This window comes from Cucurbita pepo, chromosome 6 (assembly GCF_057944985.1).
Source record: "Cucurbita pepo subsp. pepo isolate OVF chromosome 6, ASM5794498v1, whole genome shotgun sequence".
Lineage (NCBI taxonomy): Eukaryota > Viridiplantae > Streptophyta > Magnoliopsida > Cucurbitales > Cucurbitaceae > Cucurbita > Cucurbita pepo.
Window position 1 is genome coordinate 4336468 of NC_141803.1, and position 20081 is coordinate 4356548.

The 20081-nt window shown below is 41.7% G+C and overlaps 2 protein-coding genes across 7 annotated transcripts; one reads left to right on the forward strand and one right to left on the reverse strand.

Annotated features, from left to right (window-relative positions):
* Nucleotides 1-1378: 1378 nt before the first annotated feature.
* On the forward strand, nucleotides 1379-8097 carry LOC111796603 (choline transporter protein 1). The gene is made up of 10 exons (XM_087124707.1): nucleotides 1379-1872; nucleotides 2852-3210; nucleotides 3357-3502; nucleotides 4013-4196; nucleotides 4284-4357; nucleotides 4435-4552; nucleotides 5769-6121; nucleotides 6225-6485; nucleotides 6592-6819; nucleotides 7585-8097. The coding sequence occupies exons 1-10, from the start codon at nucleotides 1688-1690 to the stop codon at nucleotides 7783-7785; spliced, it is 2109 nt and encodes a 702-aa protein (XP_086980833.1). The 5' UTR covers nucleotides 1379-1687; the 3' UTR covers nucleotides 7786-8097.
* A 1397-nt stretch (nucleotides 8098-9494) lies between these two features.
* On the reverse strand, nucleotides 9495-19481 carry LOC111796611 (MLO-like protein 11). 6 transcript variants are annotated; one of them, XM_023679312.2, is made up of 16 exons: nucleotides 19325-19452; nucleotides 18898-19050; nucleotides 17701-17758; nucleotides 17382-17614; nucleotides 17175-17291; nucleotides 15921-15981; nucleotides 15732-15826; nucleotides 13379-13453; nucleotides 13117-13202; nucleotides 12079-12128; nucleotides 11956-11996; nucleotides 11691-11861; nucleotides 11572-11607; nucleotides 11370-11437; nucleotides 11202-11262; nucleotides 9495-10493 (listed from the first exon to the last, which is right to left on the reverse strand). In XM_023679312.2, the coding sequence occupies exons 2-16, from the start codon at nucleotides 19024-19026 to the stop codon at nucleotides 10113-10115; spliced, it is 1662 nt and encodes a 553-aa protein (XP_023535080.2). In that variant the 5' UTR covers nucleotides 19027-19050; nucleotides 19325-19452; the 3' UTR covers nucleotides 9495-10112. The 6 variants fall into 6 exon arrangements, with proteins under 6 accessions (XP_023535080.2, XP_023535079.2, XP_023535082.2 ...); XM_023679311.2 differs by having other exon boundaries at nucleotides 19273-19438; XM_023679314.2 differs by lacking the exon at nucleotides 18898-19050 and having other exon boundaries at nucleotides 19325-19481.
* Nucleotides 19482-20081: the final 600 nt, after the last annotated feature.

The window sequence follows — 20081 nt, forward strand, 5'->3', positions numbered from 1 at the left end:
CGAAGTTCATAGGCTTACTCAATCTTTAGTATAATGACCCGAAGTTCATAGGCTTACTCAATCTTTAGTATAATGACCCGAAGTTCATAGGCTTACTCAATCTTTAGTATAAAAACCCGAAGTTCATAGACTTACTCAATCTTTAGTATAAGGACCCGAAGTTCTTAGACTTACTCAATATTTTGTATAAGGACCCGAAGTTCTTAGATTTACTCAATCTTTTGTATAAGGGTACAAGGTCCGCAGACTTACTTAATCTTTAGTATAAGGACCCGAAGTTCATAGACTTACTTAATCTTTAGTATAAACACTCAAATTCTTAGACTTACTTAATCTTTAGTATAAGGACTTGAAGTTCTTAGACTTACTTAATTTTTAACATAAGGACCCGAAGTTCGTAGACTTATTTAATCTTTATATAAGAGTACGAAGCCCGCAGACTTACTTAATCTTTAGTATAAGGACCCAAAATTCATAGACTTATTTAGTATAAGGATTACAGGATGCTCCTTTTAAATTAAAAAAAATTAGGGATTTAAACTACAAATTAGATTTGGTTAATCCCTCCATTTAAAAGCAATGATTCCAAGGATTATACTAATAATCATTCATTATGATATCAACACAATGATTATAATGTCTTTTCTATATCAATTTTTATATCCATTCCATTTTAATTTTACATTTTATTCTATAGTTTAATAGACGATTTTACCTCTTCTTTTTAATTTTTTTTAATTTTTTTTTTAATTTTTTTAATTTTTAATTTTACAATTTTTGTGGCTATTTATATAAGGTAATTATGTGTTAGTCAAATTTAATTTTATCCCAAATATAACTTTTATTGAAATTAGTAAAGTTTTGAAAGAAAAAAAATTATGTGATTATATTAATTTAATTCCAAGATACAATAGTAACATTTATGGATATAATGAAAATTAATATTATTTAAAAATTATCACTGACCCACAAATACTTTAATTATTTTATTTATTATTTTTTAAAATTTTATAATAGAGAATATTACTTTTTAGGGGGGAAATTTCCGGTGTAATACACTCATACTAATTGATAAAGTTCACACCTTTATTACCCACCGTTGGATGAGCTCGATCATCGCAGTCAATACAAAAATTTTCCACAGCATCGACAGTGATAGGCAATTACAACAGCTCAAGACCGACAAAGACCGTAGATCTTCAGACATAAATGTCTGTGTCAGCTTAATATGCTTAATAACATCCAATTTAATATCTGATACTCAAATTTGTGTTTGAGAGGGAAAAAAAAAATGAGTTCTTTATCAAAATCTAATGAAACCCACAACGAATTAAAGGTTTTTATTCCAAAAAATGAGTTCTTTATCAAAATCTAAAGAAGCCCACAAGGAATTAAAGGTTTTTATTCCATTTTTTCCGGTTTCTTTTACATTTCGATGTCTTCAATTCATTGGGTTCTTCAAAATTGTTGTTTAGCTGAGCCCCTTTGAAACGCTTCTCTAAAACACCACTGTACTTTTGTCCAGAAGTCCCAAAGGAAAGAAAGACTTGGCATAAAGATTCCAAATCTGAAACCCTTTTCTTTGAAGCTTTTACTTTGCCACTCCATTGTTGAAGCTTTAGTTTCTTTCTCGCTCTAGATTCTCTCTCTGTTTCTGCTTGGAAGGGGGAAACCTGGGTTTGTGAAGATGAGGGGTCCTTTAGGGGCAGTGATTGGGAGGTACCCTTCAAGTGATGGGAATGCCCAAATGGGTGGGATCATTAGGCATAATAGAAAATGCAGAGATATTGTGTTTCTTGTGATCTTTATAGCTTTCTGGGTGGGCATGATTGTTAACTCCAGCTTTGGATTTAACCAAGGTGACCCATTAAGGTATGGACTCTTCTTTTGCTTCAATGGCTACTGTTTGTTCTTGCGTATTGTCTCTTTCATTCAGAAAGCTCTTAAGTTCTTTAATTTTGTGATGTTCTTTTCACTTCGACATGGAATTCTACTACTTCATCACTACCCACCTGATAATTTGTTGTGTAGATAGCTCCTAGGGGTCTCATTGTTTGGCTAGATAGCTCTTGGGGGTATCACTCAACGTTCGCTAGATAGCTCCTGGGGGTATCACTCGAAGTTTGGCTAGATAGCTTCTGGGGTCTCATTGTTTGGCTAGATATCTCCTGGAGGTATCACTCAACATTGGCAAGATAGCTCCTGGGGGAATCACTCAATGTTTGGTTAGATAGCTCCTGGGGGTCTCATTGTTTGGCTAGATATCTCCTGGGGGTATCACTCAACATTGGCTAGATAGCTCCTGGGGGTATCAGTCAATGTTTGGTTAGGTAGCTCCTGGGGTTATCACTCAACGTTGGCTAGATATCTCCTGGGGGTCTCATTGTTTGGCTAGATATCTCCTGGGGGTATCACTCAACGTTTGGCTAGATAGCTTCTGGGGGTATCATTGGGCCTTCTTCTTTGTTTTAACCCCTTTGAAGTTTGAAGGAAATTTAGCATATGGGTAGGATGAGACATTTCCACTAGTTTTCTTTGTTCTCCCTTCTTTATAAGCTTATGTTAAAACTGACATTACATCCTTGATGAACTGTACCCTGTAAGATTCATACAGAACCCTTTGGAACCGATGGACCGAGCATTCCTTTGCCTCGCGTATTGCCATCACAATAGCTCTCATTGGCCCTGGTTTTCCCGTTCGCCAATCGTGATTTGGTTTAGTTTCTTATAATAGTAACAATCTGATAGTTTCTTATACGGTTATCAGGCTTACATATACTTAGTGCTTGCCTTCTCCTTCTCTTTGTTTATTAGTCTCCTTTTAGTTGATCTTTGTGCTAATGTTTATCAGGCTCACATATGGACTAGACTACAAAGGAAATGTCTGTGGCGACAAGCATGCTAATCCCGGCCTTCGTGAACTCGAGCTTAAATACTGGTTGAATCCTAATCAGGTGTATCAAAGTGGTCTGAAGGACAGTCAATTTAAGCTGGCGGATGCTCGGAGTATATGCTTGATGGATTGCCCAACACCTTCAGAAGATTCTCTAAACTGGGTTTGTGACTATCCCGAAGGCGAAATACGCCTCTCAATGGATGATTGGATAGACAGGAACTACGATTATTTCGAGTTCCTTACGCCTGAGATGAGGAACAGCTCGGTGAACCTTCAAGGTCCTTGTTACCCTGTCATTTTTCCTAGTGTTAATGGTAAGTGAGATTCATCTTTCTTGATGCCATTGTTTGTTTTCCACCTTATAGGATGATATCGAAAACTTCACGTCTAGATTCTTTATAAAAAATGTTTTACGAACGAATGTGCAACGAGCTCACTGTTAGAACGATGTCCTTCTCAGTTTATTGGAGCTGCCAGTTCCTCGCTCGCCCCTCAAATGTATCGTTAACACATTGGAAGCAGATGGGTGGAATGAACATAGATGCGGATTTGATCATAGATAAATCTATTCATAAGTCGACCAACTCTCGGTCATCTGTCTTGAAGGTATACAAGTTTTTCTTTTCTACAATGCATGCAGTTATCGTACAAAAATTTCACTTTAAATCAAAAGAAGTTGCTAGTCTCGAAGATGTAGTCAAAATTGACTCAAGTATCGAACAAAGGGTGTACTTTGTTCGAGGGTTCCAGAGAAAGGAGTCGAGCCTTGATTAAGGGGAGGCGGTTCGAGGGCTACATAGGCCTCAGGGGAGGCTCTATGGTGTACTTTGTTCAAGGGGAGGATTTTTGAGAATTGTCGGGAGAGAGTCCAAAAGCAAAGCCATGAGAGCTTATACTCAAAGTGGACAATATCGTACCATTGTGGAGAGTCTGGTTCCTAACAAATCACAGGTCTACGTAAAGTGTCATACGAGCTCACGAGTTCCAAATTGCAAGATCTTTCGAATAATATCTTTAGCGTCCCGTCTGAAGCTTCTCTATCATGTCGTAACTTTTTTCGTTGTGTCTTACCATTTCTGAAGTTTTCACTTATTCTATGCTCTAAACAACTCACAGAGATACATGTCTGATATTGGGAAGTCGTGGCCGATATTGATTGTTTGCGGAGGGATTTTGCCTCTATTTTTGGCAGTGATTTGGTTGCTAATGATTCGACATTTCGTTGCTGCGATGCCGTGGGTAACGGTCGTCCTATTCAACATTCTCATCGTATCGGTCACAATGTTTTATTACCTCAAAGGTGAGGAGGAACATGTTTACTCTGAGTTAAAGTTGTTATTTCATCTTATATTATTATTACCGATTGCCATTGTCTTTGTTGCTATAGCTGGATGGATTGGAAATGATGCTATCACGCCCATCATCGGTGATCACGATCCCTATGTCCACATATTTGGAAGGGTATGCAACCGAATCTCGTGAGACTTTTCGATAAAAGAACTCGTCTGATTCTGATCACTCGATTGATTATTGTTCAGGAGCTCGATCATATGCGCGCTGCTGCTGTTCTAATGACTTTTGTTATGGCTGTCTCTGTTCTTACTTCAATTGCTATCATCCGTCGAATCATAATGGCGACGTCTGTCCTCAAGGCAAGTACTATGCTATATATGCATAATGGCAGCAAAAATTATAAACTGATATGTAATTCAAGTACTTTTGATTTCTTTGTTTGTGTGTCTGTGAGATCCTACATCGGTTGGAGAGGAGAACGAAACATTTCTTATAAGAATGTGGAAACCTCTCCCTAATAGACGCGTTTTAGAACCGTGAGGCTGACGGCGTTATGTAACGGGCCAAAGTGGACGATATCTGCTAGCGGTGGGCTTGGGCTGTTACCAATGGTATCAGAGCTAGACACCGGGTGGTGTGCGAGTAAGGACGCTGGGCCCCCAAGGGAGGTGGATACTGGGTGGTGTGCTAGCAAGGACGCTGGCCCCCAAAGGAGGTGGATTGTGAGATCCCATATCAGTTGGAGGAGGGAACGAAACATTCCTTATAATGATGTGGAAATGTCTCCCTAACAGGCGCGTTTTAAAACCATGAGGCTGAGGGCGATACACAATGGGCCGAAGCAGACAATATCTGCTAGCGATGGACTTGGGCTGTTCGTTGGAGAGGGGAATGAAACATTCCTTATAAGGGTGTGGAAATGTTTCCCTAACATATGCATTTTAAAACCGTGAGGCTAACGACGATATGTAACGGGCCAAAGCGGACAATATCTGCTAGCGGTGAGCTTGGGCTGTTACAAATGGTATCAAAGCCAGGCGCTAGACGATGTGCTAGTGAGGACGCTGGCCCCCAAAGGGGTGGATTGTGAGATCCCACATCAATTGGAGAAGGGAACGAAACATTCCTTATAAGGATGTGGAAACCTCTCCCTAACATTCGTGTTTTAAAAATCGTGAGGCTGATGGCGATACGTAACGAGTCAAAGCGGACGATATCTGCTAGCGATGGGCTTGGGTGGTTACAAATGGTATCAGAGCCAGACACCAGACGGTGCCTTAGCGAGAATGCTGGGCCCGGAAGGGGGTGGATTGTGAGATCCCACATCGGTTGGCGAAGGGAACGAAACATCCTTATAAGGACGTGAAAACCTCTCCCTAACAGACACGTTTTAAAACCTTGAGGCTGACATCGATACGTAATGGGCCAAAGCAAACAATATCTACTAGTGGTGGGCTTAGGCTGTTATAGTGTCGCTCGTTTTCGCTCATTTCATTGAGGCACTCTTAGTTTCTAAACCGATTATTATCGATAATATCATTATTTCACTTCGGTTTCATACGACCCTACGTGCAGGTAGCTGCAAAGGTGATCGGAGAAGTTCAAGCACTCATAATCTTCCCAATCATACCTTATGCGATCCTTGCAATCTTTTACATGTTATGGTTATCAGCTGCCCTTCATCTCTTCAGCTCTGGTCAGATTGTCCAGAACAATTGCAACTCGAATTGCTGCGCTTACGATCTTGCTTCAAAACGAGTGAACTGCGACCGTTGCTGTGGTTATAGCATCCGTTATACTCCTCATATCGACATAGCCATCTTTTTCCACCTATTCGGAGGTTATTGGGCTACTCAATTTTTTGTAGCATGCTCTTCAACAGTCATTGCAGGTTCCGTGGCCTCCTATTACTGGGCTCGTGGTGAAACCTCGGTAAGTTACTAACGATGGGGTCGACATATCCAACAATTCTGAACTTCTTTTGGGGCTATAAGTTCTTACCTTCTTTAATACTCATTGTTTTTGGTTAATGCAGCCCGAAATTCCGTTTCTTCCAGTGTTCTCCTCGATGAAACGGCTAGCAAGATATAACCTCGGGTCCATGGCTATCGGTTCCTTGACTGTATCCTTTATGGAATCAATTCGGTTCATACTCGAGTCTATTCGTCGCAAATTGAAAGTCGCAAATACGACACCAGATAGTTGGATTGGCCGAGCAGCACATAATACGTCTCGGTTTTGCCTGAGATGTATAGAGTGGATCATCAAATCCGTTAACCGCAATGCATATATAATGGTAAATTGATACTCATTTACTCATTGACAACAATATATTAGTTTGCAGAACAAGAACAAGAACTCAGTAATTTCTCCAACAAACGTTGCTATTCTGATTCGTGCAGATTGCGATAACAGGCAAAAGCTTTTGCAAGGCGTCGGCTATTGCGACGGAGTTAATAATGAACAACATCCTTCGGATCGGGAGAGTGAACGTGATCGGAGACGTTATTCTGTTCCTTGGGAAGCTTTGTATCAGCCTCTCAAGTGCTCTTTTTGCATTCCTCATGTCGGATACACACAAATACAGATCTGCTCATAACAAGATTTCTTCCCCATTGTTTCCGGTCTTGGTAAGTTCTTCAACTTTTTTTACACATTAGTGTTAGACTAAATATGTAGCAGCCCAAACCCACCGTCGTTAGCAGATATTGTCCGCCTTGGCTCGTTACGTATCGCCGTCAGCCTCATAGTTTTAAAACTAGGGAGAAGTTTCCACACTCTTATAAAGAATGCTTAGTTCCCCTCTCTGACCGATGTGGGATCTCACAATGGTTGGAGAGGGAATGAAACATTTTTTATAAGGGTGTGGAAACCTCTCCCTAGTAGACACATTTTTAAACTGTGAGGCTGACGACGATATGTAACGGGCCAAAGAGGACAATATCTGCTAACAGTGGGTTTGAGCTGTTACAAATGGTATCAAAGCCAAACACCTTGGCCCCTAAGAGGGGTGGATTGTGAGATTTTCTTGTAAGGGTGTGGAAACCTCTCCCTAGCAGATACGTTTTAAAACCATGAGGCTGATAGGGATATGCAACAAGCCAAAGTAGACAAAATTTATTAACAAAATGATGATATGACACGTCCATGGCCTTTAAACCTAAAAGCTTAAGCTAATGGGTTACGATAAACTTAATCATATCACACTTCTACACTCTCACTTGTGGGCTTAGAAATTAGTGGAAGAAACCAACATCCCAAGGTTTTGAGCACAACGCTCTCTCCTTTGATAACCTGTTAAATCGTTACTGAACCCAAAAGCTTAAGCAAACGAGTCACGGTAAATTTAGTCGTGTCAATACTGATTCAAGGCCTTTTTGGTTGTGAAACAACAGGTTTGCTGGGGGCTAGGCTATGTGGTTGCTACACTTTTCTTTGGAGTGGTGGAGATGTCCATTGATACAATAATTCTATCCTACTGTCAAGATTCTGAAGAACATCAGGGCACAGCTCAATATGCCCCTCCACTTCTAATGGAGACTCTCAATGATCAAAATGAGATGCAAAGGCTTACACAAGGGCCTCCCAGTTCATAGCCTTTCATCATTTACTTTTCTTATTGATTGCCCTCTCAGAATGTTACCAAAAAAATAGGCTTTACCTTCTCCTGCTGCAGTCATCTCCAACCCTTCACTGTCACAGTTTTTTCACTGTAAATAATCAAGTTCTTTGCAGTGTGGAAGTTGGAGGAAAAGTGATAGAGAAGAGACAGACAGGGAATACCTTTAGGCCTTGTTTTGTTTTTTATGGGTAGGTTACTATTTTTGTTACTTGTTACTGAGAAGCTTTGGATATGGTGTATTCTCCATTATTATTGCAATGACATTAGTTAATATTATGTTGGGTTCGTTTCATGTCTACCGCTAGCAGATATTGTCTTCTTTGAGGTTTTTCTTTCGGGTTTCTTCTCAAGGATTTTAAAACGCGTGTGCTAGGGGAGGTTTCCACATGCTTATAATGAATGCTTCGTTATCTTCCTCAATCAATGTGAGATTTCGCAATCTACCCCCCTACACTCGTTCCCCTCCCCAATGATGTGGGATCTCACAATCCACCCCTCTTTAGGGTCCAACATTCTCGCTGACACTCGTTTCCCTCTCCAATGATGTGGGATCTCACAATCCACTCAACTTCGGGGCCAGTGTCTTTGCTAGCACTTGTTTCTCTCTCAAATCGACGTGGGATCTCACAATCCACCCCATCTTTAGGGCCCAGCGTCCTCGTTAGCACTCGTTCCTTTCTCCAATCGATGTGGGATCTCATGGGGGTGGACATCAAGTGGTGTGCCAGCGAGAACGCTGAGCCTTGAAGGGGAGTGGAGAAGCATTTTTTATAAGAACGTAGAAACTCTCCTAGTTGAAGAGAAGCCCAAAAGAGAAAACCCAAAAGGGACAAAATATGCTACTAGGATTGAACGGTTACATTTTTTGTCTCAGGTTCTTTGCATCAAGCTAACCAAATCAATTCAACTGACAAAAAGAACATAGAAAATGGTCTCTAAGCTAACATGCTACCATGACCAGAACTCAATGATAATTGATTCGTACGGAAAGGGCTAGAAACTTGAAGATATCTTTCAAGTTCTTGGGGTTAAGTGATTGGATGGTTTTTTGAAATAAAAAGTCTAATTTACATTAAGAATCCCTTGCATTTAGGAAAGGATCTTGTTGCTTAATGTTTTATGCAACAAAGACTGAAAGAACTACAGGCAACAACCTCACACAATGATGTCCTCCGGACTCTTAGGCCAAACCAACGCCAATGCTTTTCTTGCTTTTTTTACATTCACTCCTCCAAACTCAACAAACTCCCCACACTATAAAAACCAAAAGCTCCTTCACTTTGAGAAGCACAGAAAAATACTCAGCTTTCCCCTCAAAAGAGAGCTAAAGTTCAAAGAAAATGGCTGTTACCAAAAGTAGTTTCTTGGTCGGTCTCTTGGCGTTCCTCTGCTTAAGCCTCAGCTCGGCCAATCGAGTCCTCAAGAACAATGATGCTGAAAAGGAACTATTAAGCAACAATGTATCTTCTGAACAAGACAATCAATTACAAGATTTCAATAATGCTGAGTTGAAAAGTATACCTGAAGGCAACGTACCCAAACTCAGTTCTGTTGGTTCAGGATATGGTGATTGCGGTGGTAACTGTGGCAGCTCTGGTGGTGGGGGATATACTTATCCTCCTAACTACGGATCTGGTGGTGGAAGCTCTCCTCCTAACTACGGATCTGGTGGTGGAAGCTCTGGTTGCCAACCTTGCTACACTTATTCGCCGTGTCCGTGGCAGGGATGCCCGGGATTTCAAGGGTGCCAAGGATGTCAAGGAGGGTGCCAAGGATGTCAAGGAGGATGCCAAGGATGTCAAGGAGGATGCCAAGGATGCCAGGCACCACATCCACCTTGTACCTTCGAAGTCGGCACGGTTAACGACTCTAAGATCCAAGATGAATCTATTCCAATGGGTGAAGAACCTGAACCACCAGTCCTGCCAGAAAATCATCACATAAAATCCAGTGGGGGAGCAAATCAGGACATGAAATCCAATGGTGGTCTGGTTTAGAGCTTAGACCTTACCTCAAAGAAAGTGTTTTCTTCTAGCTCTCAATAAAAAAACATCCATCATGGAGTTCATTTTCTAATAAACTTATGAAATATAGAACATCAGGAAACTCTGTTCTATAATTGGAGTTTAAACTTTCCTTGCATTGTTGGGAGATATATTACAAAGCAAGCAGTTTCATGTACTGTTTTCTAAGAATACTAACTCAGTTTCCTATAAACAAATCTCTAGCCTCACATTCTGAACACTTCTTCTTTCATGGTATTTGTTATCTACTTCTATAGCTTTGTTTACTAGCTACACGTTATCTTTGTATCGGCAAAGATGAGCTTCTTAAAGGGTTTTGGAGATTGAAGTTTTGAGCGACAGGTAAGGAAAGAGACAGAGTGGGTCGAAGACGGGCAGTTCCAACCCCATATGATATATCATTGGCAACAGAGACAGACACATTCAATGCAGTAAGTGGCTGCATCTCGATTGTGGCATGGCCAGTGGCAGTGTTGGGGGTATCAATATGATGATTGTCGTCGTCCTCAAGTGATATCACGGTGCATGTTTCTGTGTTGATTGTGGTATCATCAGCAAATATCCGGAGCCTTCTCTTCCTTCTAGCTGACTTACCCCACCCATGGATTGTTTCCCTTATTCTTTGAGGAATTAAGGCTGCCTTGTAGTTTGTTCCCATCTGCAAAACGAACACAGGAAAAGTTTACAGTTAGAAACATGAAGCAGAAAGATGAATCACAGTCAATAGCCTTTGGATAGCGTCATTAAGGTTAATACTCCCGTAGACTACCAACCAGATAAAATTTCATAACCAAACTCTCGTTGTACAACGATAAACGTTTAAGTTTAATGTCTTAAACTCTAACGGCCCAAGTCTCCGCTAGCAGATATTGTCCTCTTTGGACAGTCCCTTCTAGGCTTCCCTTCAAAGTTTTAAAATGCGTCTGCTGGGGAGAGGTTTCCACAGCCTTATAAAGAATGCTTTGTTTCCTTCTCCAGTCAATGTGGGATCTCGCAATCCTCCCCCTTTGGGGCTTAGCGTCCTCACTGGCACACCATCCGATGTCTGGCTCTGATACCATTTGTAACAGCCAAAATCTACCACTCGCAGATATTGTCCTCTTTGGACTTTCCCTTCAAAGTTTTTAAAACGCGTCTACTAGGAATATGTTTCTACACTCTTATGAATAATACTTTGTTCCCCTCTTCAGCCGACGTGGGATCTCACAATCCACCCCCCTTTAGAGCTCAGCGTCCTCGGGCACACCGCCCGATGTTTAGCTCTGATACCATTTGTAACAGCACAAACCCACCGCTAGCATAAACCAAGGATATCAACAGTTTTAAACAGCCTATCAAAATGTAAGATGTCATGCCTTTCCATTACCAGAGTAACCAGTGCATAGAGGGGCAAGGTGCTATAGCTGCAAAGATATTGTCCAGCAAACCTACAAGAAAGACAAAACCAAACATTTCAAGGCTATTCATCTCCCGCCACACAATAAACATAGTCATGTATACAAGGTTATGACTGTCGGAAACTAAAGATTCATACCCCAAGATTAGTCTTGCATAGACAAGCAGATGATTGCTAATGAAGCAAGAATTATACCCAAATTGCCACTGTAACCAAATTAAACAAGATAATAGTTATGGCCTAAAAGTTTTGAAGGAAACTATATAATGCTTCCTATTTCACGAGTGGGATTGTTTTGTTCTGAGATTAAAAAAGCCATGACTAGAGGAGAGGAAGGTACCCAGAACCAGAAGAACGAAGCCAATTCGAAAGCATTCTGCAAGAGAATTAAGAGAAAGGGGGATAAAACCAAGAACATCATATTCCATTCAGGCAACATTGTTAATAATCAAGACATGCCTGGAAAAGAACAAAATGGATCAAGGACAACAGGAATTCAGGCTTCTTAAACCAGAAAAGATCATCACGGGGCTTCAGCTTTGCTCCAGAAAAGAATCCGGAAATACCAGCATTTTCCAACGTCAAAGTTGCAATAACATGCTGTAATTTTGTGCCAACTAACAGAACAAGCTGTATGAAAAAATGAAAAGTAGTACAAGATCAGCTGGTCAATCAACCAGATAGATGCTGCAGCTCTTGAGAGAGAGAGAGAGAGAGAGCTCACAGTAAAAGGAATAGATGCTATCCAAAAATATAGGTTAGAGCCTGAAAGAAGGAAAAGGAGATCAAATGGTAATTAGAATTGAGGCAGAAAAAGTATTCTGTTCCCAACAGAGGGTTATCATACCTTTCACATTAAACAGCAAAAAAGCAACGACAAATCCCCATAGTGGACCGCTGCATTAAAGTGAACAGAGAATTAGCTTCCTTAATTAAAAGACTAAAATAAGAAATTTGGTAATATTTGGGAATGAAACTAAAGATATATTGTTGCAGAAAACACATTCATTTCAATATATTCTAAAAGTTGATTTCCTGTAAGATCCCACGTCGCTTGGAGAAGGAAACGATTGGATAGAGGAACGAGTGCCAGCGAGGATACTAGGCACCGAAGGAGGGTGGATTGTGAGATCCCACGTTGGTTGGAGAGGAAAACGGAACATTCTTTATAAGGGTGTGGAAACCTCTCTAGCAGACACGTTTTAAAAACCTTGAGGGGAAGCCCGGAAGAAAAAGCCCAAAGAAGACAATATCTACTAATGGTGGGCTTGAGCTGTTACAAATGGTATTGAGCCAAACACTGGACAGTGTGCCAGCGAAGACACTGAGCCCCAAAGGGGGTGGACACCGGGCAGTGTGCTAGCGAGGACGCTAGGCCTCAACAAAGGAGGTTAGATTGGAGAGGAACGACTGCCAGTGAGGACACTGGGTCCCGAAGGAGTGGATTGTGAGATCCCATATCGGTTGGAGAGGAGAACGAAAAATTATAAGGGTGTGGAAACCTCAACCTAGCAAATACGTTTTAAAAAATCTTGAGGGGAAGCCCGAAAAGGAAAGCCCAAAGTGGACAATGTTTGCTAGCGGTGGACTTGGGCTGTTACACATAGAGAAATATCGGAACAACATTCTCGGTGCCTTCAAACTTGCCTTCAAAAGCTTTCCTATTCCACTCAAAACAGAAAATTACTTTACTTTGTTCAAGGAGACCCACAAAATGCAAATCCCAACAAAGAACGGATGAGAACATTTCCATCTTTTATAATATAGTAACAAAGAGTAATAACTGAACCTGAACTCCTTTTTCTTGATAGCAATGACTAGAAAAAACAGTATAACTACATGCATATAGATTCAAAAAATTGAAAGCAACAGACACTTCAACTACCTCACACCAACTATTCTCTGGAATTCTTCTTCCATAGAACGAACCATATAGCTATGGAAATCATATCTTGGTGAGAGGTTATGATTCTGCAATTAAATAATAAGATGCAGGAAAATCATAAATATTGGTATCTAAAAGATGATTATTCATTATCATTGGTGAACAAGGAGCTGAAATTTTGACAATGCCACAGCTCTAAAATGTAGTGTAAATGGTAAACATGAAAGAAAATTAGCAATCCAAACGAATAATTTGCTATTACCGTGATGAAGCCTTTGCGAAGTGTAAGGTAGTCAGAATGAACAACAGAACTCCCAAATTGCCGAAAGAAACATGTCTACAGATATCATTTAATTATTTCAAAGAAGAGTTAGTGTCAATACGTACGTGAATAGCAGGTGTATATGAAGGCCAAGTTCAAGGGAAAAATGGGATGGGGATGCTTCTCCTATTGCAAAAGCAGCTTCTTTTTTCAACCACAGAGGGTTTCCCAAATAAGATTAGAAATCACATTGGACATTGATATTTAATTTTTAAGTCCAACGCTAGTAGATATTGTCTTTTTTGGGCTTTCCCTTTCGGGCTTCCCCTCAAGGTTCTTAAAACATGTCTGTTAGAGAAAGGTTTCCACACCCTTATAAAAAATGTTTCGTTCTGATCCCCAACTGATGTGGGATCTCACAATCCACCCCCCTTCAGGGCTCAACAGCCTCCTCGTTGGCACATCGCCCGGTGTCTGGCTCTGATACTATTTATAACAGCACAAGCCCACCGCTAGCAGATACAATCCTCTTTGGGCTTTCCCTTTCGGGCTTCCCCTCAAGGTTCTTAAAACGTGTCTGTTAGATAAAGGTTTCCACACCCTTATAAAAAAATATTTCGTTCTCCGCCCCAACTGATGTGGGATCTCACAATCCACCCCCCTTCAGGGCTCAACAGCCTCCTCGTTGGCACATCGCCCGGTGTCTGGCTCTGATACTATTTATAACAGCACAAGCCCACCGCTAGCAGATACAATCCTCTTTGGGCTTTCCCTTTCGGGCTTCCCCTCAAGGTTCTTAAAACGTGTCTGTTAGATAAAGGTTTCCACACCCTTATAAAAAAATGTTTCGTTCTCCGCCCCAACTGATGTGGGATCTCACAATCCACCCCCCTTCAGGGCTCAACAGCCTCCTCGTTGGCACATCGCCCGGTGTCTGGCTCTGATACTATTTATAACAGCACAAGCCCAACGCTAGCAGATACAATCCTCTTTGGGCTTTCCCTTTCGGGCTTCCCCTCAAGGTTCTTAAAACGTGTCTGTTAGATAAAGGTTTCCACACCGTTATAAAAAAAATGTTTCGTTCTCCGCCCCAACTGATGTGGGATCTCACAATCCACCCCCCTTCAGGGCTCAACAGCCTCCTCGTTGGCACATCGCCCGGTGTCTGGCTCTGATACTATTTATAACAGCACAAGCCCACCGCTAGCAGATACAATCCTCTTTGGGCTTTCCCTTTCGGGCTTCCCCTCAAGGTTCTTAAAACGTGTCTGTTAGATAAAGGTTTCCACACCCTTATAAAAAAAATGTTTCGTTCTCCGCCCCAACTGATGTGGGATCTCACAATCCACCCCCCTTCAGGGCTCAACAGCCTCCTCGTTGGCACATCGCCCGGTGTCTGGCTCTGATACTATTTATAACAGCACAAGCCCACCGCTAGCAGATACAATCCTCTTTGGGCTTTCCCTTTCGGGCTTCCCCTCAAGGTTCTTAAAACGTGTCTGTTAGATAAAGGTTTCCACACCCTTATAAAAAAAATGTTTTGTTCTCCGCCCCAACTGATGTGGGATCTCACAATCCACCCCCCTTCAGGGCTCAACAGCCTCCTCGTTGGCACATCGCCCGGTGTCTGGCTCTGATACTATTTATAACAGCACAAGCCCACCGCTAGCAGATACAATCCTCTTTGGGCTTTCCCTTTCGGGCTTCCCCTCAAGGTTCTTAAAACGTGTCTGTTAGATAAAGGTTTCCACACCCTTATAAAAAAAATGTTTCGTTCTCCGCCCCAACTGATGTGGGATCTCACAATCCACCCCCCTTCAGGGCTCAACAGCCTCCTCGTTGGCACATCGCCCGGTGTCTGGCTCTGATACTATTTATAACAGCACAAGCCCACCGCTAGCAGATACAATCCTCTTTGGGCTTTCCCTTTCGGGCTTCCCCTCAAGGTTCTTAAAACGTGTCTGTTAGATAAAGGTTTCCACACCCTTATAAAAAAAATGTTTCGTTCTCCGCCCCAACTGATGTGGGATCTCACAATCCACCCCCCTTCAGAGCTCAACCTCCTCGCCGGCACATTGCCCGGTGTCTGGCTCTGATACCATTTGTAACAGCCAAAACCCACCACTAACAAATATTGTCCTCTTTGGGTTATTGTGAGATCTCATATGGGTTGGGAGGAGAACGAAGCATTCTTTATAAGGGTGTGGAAACCTCTCCCTAGTAGACGCATTTTAAAGCATAAACTTGATCCGAAAACACCAATATTTTCACTATAGTAGCTCATGCAGATAAACACCTTTGAATAGATGCAGTTGTGCGGCATTGTCTAAATGAAAAGAAGATCAAGGCTTACCATCCAGATAAGGAAATTGCTCCTGGTTAAGGGATTGGAGGTGAGATATTGCACAAAGTGAGATTGTCTCTGCATTATCTTTTCTTTCGTCGTATCTACAATAATAGTAGAGAAATAATTGCTTGTTAATCCTTTAAGTGGCTAAGAGAAAATATGAGGAATCACACACAACATTATCATAGACCTCACCACTGAATACATCGTGACGTTCCATGTGAGCTTCATTTTCCCAGACTCTCCAACTGTGGATCTGGTCAAATTATAAAATGTCAACCACGAGATTTTTGTATCTTCTATGAATTTCTAAAGCAAAATGCTTTACGATGATAGAAGTCATAATGATCTTTAAATATTTTTACATTATGTACAATAACAGGCAAACTTCTATTAAGCTACTTAATCAAAGTTTAATAGAAACCGTTGTTCTTTCGCATCAAACCCAAATGCAAAACGTGTATGTTAGGGAGAGGTTTCTACACCCTTATAAGGAATGTTTCGTTCCCCTCTCCAACCGATGTGGGATCTTACAATCCACTCTCCTTGTGGGGCCGGCGTCCTCGCTGGCACACCGCCCAGTGCTTGGCTCTAAATACCATTTGTAATAGCCCAAGTCCATCTCTAGCAGATATTGTCCGCTTTGGCCCGTTACATATTGTTATCAGCTTCATGGTTTTAAAATGTGTCGGTTAGGGAGAGGTTTTCACACTCTTACGAGGAATGCTTCGTTCCCCTCTCCAATTGATGTGGGATCTCACAATCCACTTCCCTTGGGGGCCCAGCGTCCTCGCTGGCACATTCGCTCGATGCTTGGCTCTAATACCATTGGTAACAGCCCAAGGCCACCGCTAACATATATTGTTGGCTTTGGCCCGTTACGTATTGCCGTCAGTCTCACGGTTTTAACATGCGTATGTCAGGGAGAGGTTTCCACACCTTTATAAGCAATGTTTCGTTTCCCTCTCTAACCGATGTGGGATCTTACAATCCACTCCCCTTGGGGCCCAGCGTCCTCGCTGTCACACTGCCCGGTGCCTCCCTTTGATACCATTTGTAACAGCCCAAGGCCACCGTTAGCAGATATTGTCTGCTTTGACCTGTTACATATTGTCATCAGCCTCACGGTTTTAAAACGTGTCTGTTAGGGAGAAGTTTCCACACCCTTATAAGGAATGCTTCATTCCCCTCTCCAACTGATGGGATCTCACAATCCACTCCCCTTGGGGGCCAGCATCCTCACTGGCGCACCACCCAGTGCCTGACTTTGATAGCCCAAAGTCACCGCTAGCAAAAATATTGTTCGCTTTGATTCATTATGTATCGTCGTCAGTCTCACGATTTTAAAACACGTCTATTAGAGAGAGGTTTCCAAACTCTTACAAGGAATGTTTCATTCCCCTCTCCAAGCGACGTGAGATCTCACCGACTATGAAAAAAGTATCTAACCTTCACAATTGCCAGTAACATGGTTAAGCAACTATAAGATACATGAGTCACCGCCATGACAAAGATAAAGCGGTGCAATTGTTCAAGTCCTTCATATGAAACAAAGGGCTCATGACCCTGCCAGCAAGGAAAGTATCAAGTGAGACTATTGGGATGGAAGAAGACAGAGTTCTTATGAACAAAAAAAAGTTAATAATCATAACGTGCCTCTTTGCATGTATTTTTATTCACAGTAAGCATCCTCCTATACAAATGTGGCAAAGAAGAAACCATATATAGCTTTCTCTGCTCAGATGAAGTGTCCACATGATGTTCATCAATCTGTGACTGGCTGCATGGAGTAAAAGAGGTATCATAAAACTTGGATGGAATGCAGATATTTGATATCACACTTGATGATGCCGTCAGAAGCAAGGAAATAAACCCAAGCAGCATCAACTCTGCAAAGGCAAGAAATGGCGGTTAAATGAGAACCAGCGACCAGACAAGGCCATTCTTGTCTGAGGTGATTGAGCGAATAAGTTACCTTCTTTCATTTTCTCCAATGCCTCAAATAAGGGTTTTCTATGAGATTTTTCCAGCCACTGAAAGAGAAAAGGTAACAAACACATATCATGATTAGAACAAAATCTGCAGTAGCTGAAACACAATGTATCAGGGAAATAATGTTTGAGACTCTAAAGTACTTGGCCAGATTTCCAGACATAGTTCATATAGATATTGTACATGAATTTGCATAAACAATGGGAATCAACCTCTAAAACAAAATGTAAGATCCCACATCGGTTGGAGAGAACGAAACACTCTTTATAAGGGTGTGGAAACCTCTTCCTAACAGACTCGTTTTAAAAACCTTGAGGGGAAGCCCGGAAGGAAAAGCCCAAAGAGAACAATATCTGCTAGCGATGGGCTTGAGCTGTTACAAGTGATATCAGAGCCACAAACCCGGCGATGTGTCAGCGAAAAGGCTAAGCCCTGAAGGAGGGTGGACATGAGGCAATGTGCCAGCAAGGACGCTGGGCCCCGAAAGGGGTGAATTGGAGGGTCCCACATCGATTGAAGAAGGGAACGAGTGCCAGCGAGTATGCTGGCCTCCGAAGGGAGTGAATTGTAAGATCCCACATCCATTGTGGAGGAGAACGGAACACCCTTTATAGGGGTGTGGAAACCTCTCCCTAACAAACGCGTTTTAAAAACCTTGAGGGGAAGACCGAAAGGGAAAGCCCAAAGAGGACAATAATTGCTAGCGGGGGGCTTGGGCTGTTACAAATGGTATCAAAGCCACAAACCGGGCGATGTGTCAGCGAAAAGGCTGAGCCCCAAAGGGGGTGGACACGAGGCAGTGTGCCAGTAAGGACGCTAGGCCCCGAAGGGGGTGGATTGAAGGGTCCCACATCAATTGAAGAAGGGAACGAGTATGCTGGGCTCCGAAGAGGGTGGATTGTAAGATCGCATATCGGTTGGAGAGGAGAACAAAATACCCTTTATAAGAGTGTGGAAACCTCTTCCTAACATACGCGTTTTAAACACTTTGAAGGCAAGCTCGAAAGGAGAAGCCTAAAGAGGACAATATCGGCTAGGAGTGGGTTGGAGCAGTTACACAAAACCTCCCGGGAAGTTTAAGCAGACGTAAAGTTTCAAAAGTATACTATTCTTCACTAGTTAACAAGGCCACATTATTTGTTTAAAAGCATAACAAGCAGTGGCTCAGAAATATACTTACAGAGCTTAGCCTATGAATGGAGCGCTCTACAAGCAATGAAATCGCAACGAATATTGTCAACACAGAAGCAACAGACCAAGTAGGCGTCAGAGCCAGAGATCTCCCCTCAGGGGAGCCATTTTCAGCCATTTCCAACAAATCTTAAAGACTAACCTAAAGGAAACGATATATATAAATCAACAGCCAAAAGGATTTGGGAAAAGCCTCGGGCCAAGGACTATTAGTAATAGACAAATGACAACCCCATGTGCACAAACTTCTTGGGGTTGACACAAAGAAAATGTGGCATCATCATAAACAATAAACCCAGTGAAATTTATGAACAAAATGAACCAAAACGAAAGACCCAGATGACAAAAATGCAAGAAAACGCACAATCAAGGCAGGAGAAATCTCATCAAGAGGGTTATGATTCGCTTTGGCTTACATGTTTTTCTACGCTCTTCATGCGATACGTAACCAGCTAGACATATGTATGTGCCCCTGTTGCGATCTTTTGGCGCCACAATAGCATGTGAACGCGATATCTCAGAAGAGTCAAAACTTTTCGAAAGTGCACTCACGTGTGTTTAGGTCAAGGTACCATCCACCCAGTCACGTAGTTCGTATCCCAATAACATACTCTTATTGATCTAGTTTTGAAAATCTTTTCTCTCCGTTCTCTAATAATGAATATTGTCTATTTTGATCAGTTATGTATAGCTGTCAGTCACACGATTTTAAAATGCATCTACTAGGGAAAGATTTCCACTCTTATAAGTAATGTCCGTTCCGCTCTTCAATCGATGTAGGATTTAACAAATGGTATCTTTGACTTTTGTTTTTTCTTCCAAAAATGATCCGAGCACAAATAAACTATACCTTTTAGAGGAGATTGGGCGGCAACGTTGAGATGCTACATGCAAGAGCATTGAGACGCTACAAACAATATCTCAACACTATACAAAGTTATGACATCACGAACAATTATAGTGAAAATTCTTTAAATCGTAGCGTTTCAACGCTCTAAAGTAGCCAATGCATTCACGTCATACTTTTCGATACACGATGTGACATCCGAGTAAAGGAAAAATACATAAATGAACCAATAACATGTCCGAATGAGAGCGATCCTGAGAATAAGAATGAATAAAAAAACCTTAAAAGAAATGAAAGTTACAATCTACACTAACCATGTGCATCTT